At 39.8% G+C, this 5,560-nt stretch overlaps 1 protein-coding gene across 4 annotated transcripts in view; it reads right to left on the bottom strand.

The window, feature by feature from the left end:
• Nucleotides 1–2,462: 2,462 nt before the first annotated feature.
• SPHKAP (SPHK1 interactor, AKAP domain containing) overlaps nucleotides 2,463–5,560 on the bottom strand; it is a 49,365-nt gene continuing 46,267 nt past the window's right edge. For all 4 annotated transcript variants that reach the window (XM_086754490.1, XM_086754492.1, XM_086754491.1 and 1 more), the window contains one exon: nucleotides 2,463–4,613. In XM_086754490.1, the coding sequence (XP_086610616.1) occupies nucleotides 4,470–4,613 (144 nt within the window). In that variant the 3' untranslated portion in view covers nucleotides 2,463–4,469. The remainder of the gene's footprint in view (nucleotides 4,614–5,560) is intronic.

The following is a 5,560-nucleotide window of genomic DNA, read 5'->3' as shown; positions in this document are numbered from 1 at the left end:
TAGGGAGTAGGTTGGTTTTTTTTTTATTTTTTATTTTTTTTTTCCTTAATCTTTCAGGTTGGGTTATTTTCTGTTGCCTTTTCATTTATGATTTTTCTCTTATACTACGCTGGTGATTCGGTGAATCAAACATCTGTAGTAGCTTTTGGCTTCGAGCTTTTGTTCTATTTTTATGTGAAACAGTGAGTGAGTTGAGGTTTCATAGACTGGGCATTGGACTGGCAGGCCACCTGGGCTATGTCTCTTCCTAGATTCACTGAGAGAGCAGGACTGTAATCACTGGGTGGTCGCAGTGGGATGTGGCTTCCAGTGTTCTTCTGAAATGCAGGCAGACTTGATTCCCTGTGACCTTATTGAAAAGGATTACCTGTGAGACTCCAGCAGCATGCTTTGGTAAGGACTGTCACAGTGAAAATCACATTTGCTGCATTGTTTCTGTCCTTTAGGCCTCTGAATCCTTCCAGGATGTACCTCTGTGAATGTACAAGTTTGTTTTTCTGGGAAAGAAGCCCTTAGCTTGTGTCATGTCACTTCCCCAGCACAGAACGTACATTTTACAAGACAGGGATGAGGATTTCCACGTAAGCATCCAATGTATACTTGGACTCTTGACTCTTTTTGTATCTCTTGTGTTTCAAATCTTGTTGATTTTCTGAACAGGTGAGGATGATAATCCTCATACCCACTCATGTTTTAGAAGTGGCATTTTGTGATAATTTCTTTTTTGGCTCCTTCCACATGATCACTTGCATTTCCTGGGTAGTGAAAGGATATGAGATATATCCTGCTTGGTTATATTTTCCAGTTTGCTGCACTTTACTGCTGATTTTCAGCTGAAGCTGGGAGGAGGGCGCAGTATCCATCAGCAAGACCTGTCTTCACTGCAAATTGCTTTAATTAGTTTGATAGTCTGGCTATCTCATTTAACTGTCTGGCTGGCTAAATGCTGTGCAGCTGTCAGTTGCTTTCTGAGGGCCTGTTCCTCGTGGTGACCGGCTCTAGAGTGGGTTTGAAAAACTGAAGTGGTGGCATTAGGAGTTTGCTCATACTTCGCAAAGGCTTAGGAATGGCTCTGGCTTGAATTAAAATTCTCAAATTGGCTAGTATGAATGTGCTTTCCTTCCCAGCTGGAATTTATTTTATTTATTAAGTAACTCATGGGTTCTTCATTTTAACCGAGTAATGTTTCTTTTTTTCTTTTTTTTCTGACATTTTGGAAGTCAGAGTGCAGGACTCATGACGACACTCCTACGCTCCTGTCATGCAGCTCTGCATGAAACTGGACAAGAGAAACTGTAAAATCAGCCTCCCCAGAAAGGTTACCTGCTGAGTTTACTAGGATAACTGTAAACAGGAGACCATTTTTATCACAGATCACAATAAAATGGTTAATTTACTTGGCCATGCTATGAAAATATTCAGTGTTATGGCAAAATTGAGGTAGGTTATAGTTTTTCAACTTCTAAAGATTCCAACCATAAAAGCACCCTAAACAAAACCAAACTAAAATGGTTTTAAAATACTTATTTTTCAATAGGTAATTCTCCTGTTTGAATTAATGCTGCTTCCAGGGGTGGCCTCTGATGGCCAGCGCATCCCCTGAGGCTCATAGGGTTTGTCTTATCCAGTAAATGGTGCTGCATCTCTTTCAGGTACTTATCTGGCGCCCACCTGAACCTGTGTGCAAGTTCTGCGTCTTCGCATTTGATAACGTGCCACCTTTCTTTCTTTGCTCTGAATCCGGCTCATATGAGTTCTGTTTGTTGGGTCCCAGTTTGTACTGGGAAAGACAGTGAGCTGCCACCCCTTCCATGCCCTCACGCCACTAACAACCAGCACGTATACAGAGAGGCCGAACTGCATACAATCTACTCTTTTTACCTAAAAGTGTGTGAAGATCTCAGTTCTATGTATTTAAAGTTGACTTTCAGCCTTTTGTCCTGGTGGACAAGCCCTGTTCTGATTTACTCAGCAAAGTGTTGGTTTCCTTTTCTGTTTAGCGGTAGAAATACCTTTACACCTCGGCAGCGGGGCAGCAACTACCTGTGCAAACTTCAGCAGAAGAAACTCCTGAACGACTGTATCTCCAGCCCCTGCCCACTTTTGCAGGTACCAGGAGCAGGTAGAGTGAGCACCAACAGAGATTTGGTACGTAGGAAATTATTCTGGGGTTAATCCTTCACAATGAACATATAATTCCTCTTTATTTTACTGTGATCTTAAGAACGTTACGATTAGCCTTCCATCATTTGAATGAGTTGTGCAACCTGAGTAAAGCCGTAGCTCTGGTGCTGAGGTGAGACCTGGAGCTTGCTCCGCCTTGTTTCGATCAGAGCCGAGGGTCAGTCTTTTCACGCAGAAGCAGAGCTTTGAGACGTTACAGGGATGGCACGCAAATACTATTTAATAGGTCAAAAAAACCATAGCACATCAATGAACTTTTCAGGAAGGCAAAGAGGACACACATTGTAACATAAATTTATTTCTGAATAAATCGCAACATTGAGAACTACTGTACAGAGAAACGGCATCACACTGTCACAACTCTGTCATGGTATTTGTGCTTTGGAGGATAAGTAAACACTTATTCTATCACAGCGAAAAATTGTATACTGACAACTTGCTGCATTTGGTTTAAAAATAAATACACTTTCCCATTTATTAACTCAAACAAAGCACTGCTTTTTGTGAACTTTCACCCTCAGAACTGCTGAGCATTCAGAGTTGCCACTCACATCAGTGGGAGTTACGGACGTGCAGCAATTCCTGGGAGCAGGCCCGGTGCCTGCGCGGTTCCGTTCGGTGTATGCGATAATCTGACCTTTATCTTGGCAGGAAAGTGACCTCCACGGTTTTGCATCTCCTACAGAGTCGGTGTAGAATCACTCATCTCGTTTAATGTTCCACGTTAGATCTTGATTCACTAACAATTTGCATTTTGGAACAAATGAGTGATGCAATCATGCAAGTTTAGGAACGGTTTTAAAGATAAAATTGAGAATATGGCTCTTTTTAATAAATTACTTAAAACTACTTCAAAATTTTCAAAAATATTTAGTGCAAAAGGATAGGGATTTTTTTTTTCCAAGAAATATTACAGAAGCATATACTGCCATATGGAAAATAAAACATCTCTTAAATATTTTATTGGGAAAAGCAGGCAGGTTTGGGTAGGGAGAGATGAAAGATAAATATTTTCAAAGAAACAATTTGCAGAAGAGCTGTGATGTGCTAAGTTATATTTACCTTTTGAATTCCAAACCAATCTCTTTGGCAGAGTCAAGAGAACGATTCATTAAGTGCAGGATGCTAACAGATCATCTCAACAAAACCATACCATGGTATATCTTACCAAAGTTATATTAAAGTTATAGGAATGTGAACAATCATGTATAGTCCAAACTCTCATATCCAAAATGAACAAATATATCTGCTGAAATTTTAACTATCATTTTGCTTTCTTGTAGGTTACAAAAATTAACATTTTTATGATGAGATGGTACTCTTTTCAGATATGCATTTCTTTACCTTATTAACAATTTATTTGATTAAACAAAAAATAATATAGTTTCTTTTTTTTCCCCCACTGCTTTTAACTGATATATAGCATGTTACATAGTGCTTCAAATACCAGCACTTCACGTAACAATTGCACCATCCTTTTCCCCCTTCCCAGGTAGGGACACTGAGGCACAGAGGTGAAGTGACTTGCCCGAGGTCGTGCGGCAGCTCTGCGGTGGGACAACCTGCTGCGCTGACCTGCGGAGCTGTGCTGGGGCGGTACCAGCTGTTAGCTGTACTGAGTGTAAGCGTAGCAACGGAGAACCTAGGCTTTATTTCCTCAAGGAGACAAGAATTGGGAACAGCTAGGGAAGGGAAATAATCACATGGAAAGAAACTAAGATGTGTTTTCAGCAGCTTTTTATTGTGTTGTCTAGCTGCAAAGGTGTTAAGTGTTCAAATGTTTTTAACCCCTTAGCAGCCTATGGGGATTTAAAAAAAAAAAAAAAAACTAATCTAGGGCCATGGGTTTCTCTAGGCATTCTGGAACACACTCTGGGTCTAACAGTTACACTGTACAAATGTTGGTCTTTTAAAACTGAATGGTAGTGCACTTATACCATTTTAGGTGATGGATTTAATGAAACTGATGAAAATGGAACATACCAGACACTTCATGAAGCCTGTACTGTGTAGTCCATTAATTCCAAAAGCTAACAATCCATCCCCTCCTGGTACGGTACATCCTATAGCACAACAGGTCAAGAGTCCCTTGGAATACAGAAAGACACAACACACCTCAGTTTTGTTTTGCTCCTTGGTTGGTTGTGGAACGGACGTGTGCTGTTTCTGTAGAGTTTGTATAGCTTTGCTCATTTTATTCAGTGATGTTCAGGAACCAGAGCGTTACACAAACCACCGCTTATTTAAACGGGAATAAAACAAAAGTGCTGAACGGGTGAACTTTCTTAACCCAATTCGAGAAGCCAATCAAACAGGCTTGGCGTCATCCCTCTGTCTTCCTCGCTGAGCTTGCAGTACTGCACCACGGCATGAAAGATATCCCCCACCTTCCAGGACTTCCGTTGAACTAATTGCACAACATCTAAAAACTAAATAAAAACCCAAACAAAACACACTTAGGATTTAGTTCACGTTTTGCTAAGGTTGTGTACGGTGGGAGGGAGTGGATACAATTCACAGCACAGCAAACGTAAAGGTCCTGAAGGTCCACAGCTCCCCCAAGCCTAATCAGATCTCATGACATTTTCTAAATTAGCTGCTCTCATAAATTATTTCTTATTTATTGCAATGAAAGTAAGAACAGTGACAGTGAGCTTGATAAAGGATCACAACTTTCCTTGTTATCGACAACTTGCTGTCAAAATAATGGAAGTGTGACTATCCATTTTAAAGGAAAAAAAAACCGCTCTTCATTGCCATTAGCTCTATTTTAATTAGTATTTAATTTTCTTTATTTCCACAGTATTTTAAATATCCACGTAGTGCTGGGGAGAGGGACTTCTGGGTAAACTTCTGTCACATGAAGACATTTACCACAACTGTGGCTGAATGACCAAGAGGATCTATATTTGATTTTTTTTTTAACTTCCACATAAACCAGAGGTTAAATATACATTCTTAAGCAGCACAAAAAATCTTGAATTTTGTCCACTTTGTATTTAACAGTGGGCTTCACAATGTCATACATCTGGTCTCACTTTTTTCTGAAGCACATAAATGAAAATCAAAGCTTTTCATTTCCTTGAATTTCACATTCAATATCTAATTAGCTTGCTCCTTCTACGTTTCCAGTTTTAAACCACACAAGAAAATACTGTGTGTCTCTAGTTAGTGGATCTGTTTGCTATTTACATACTGAAGCCTAAACTTTTAATATGTATTTTAATGATATTTAATAGGCACACGATTTCCACGAGCACTGTTGTAGGCAGGATGTGCTTCATTATTCTCTAGTGTATTTTTGCAATTGAATTAACGGTTTGCCAAAGCACATGGGTAAAGCTGACAGCTGTTTCTTTAATTAGACGCAATTTGG

The sequence above is a fragment of the Chlamydotis macqueenii genome, chromosome 9 (genome assembly GCF_036417535.1).
Source record: "Chlamydotis macqueenii isolate bChlMac1 chromosome 9, bChlMac1.mat, whole genome shotgun sequence".
In the NCBI taxonomy this organism is placed as follows: Eukaryota; Metazoa; Chordata; class Aves; order Otidiformes; family Otididae; genus Chlamydotis; species Chlamydotis macqueenii.
This window is presented reverse-complemented; position numbering and strand designations above follow the sequence as displayed.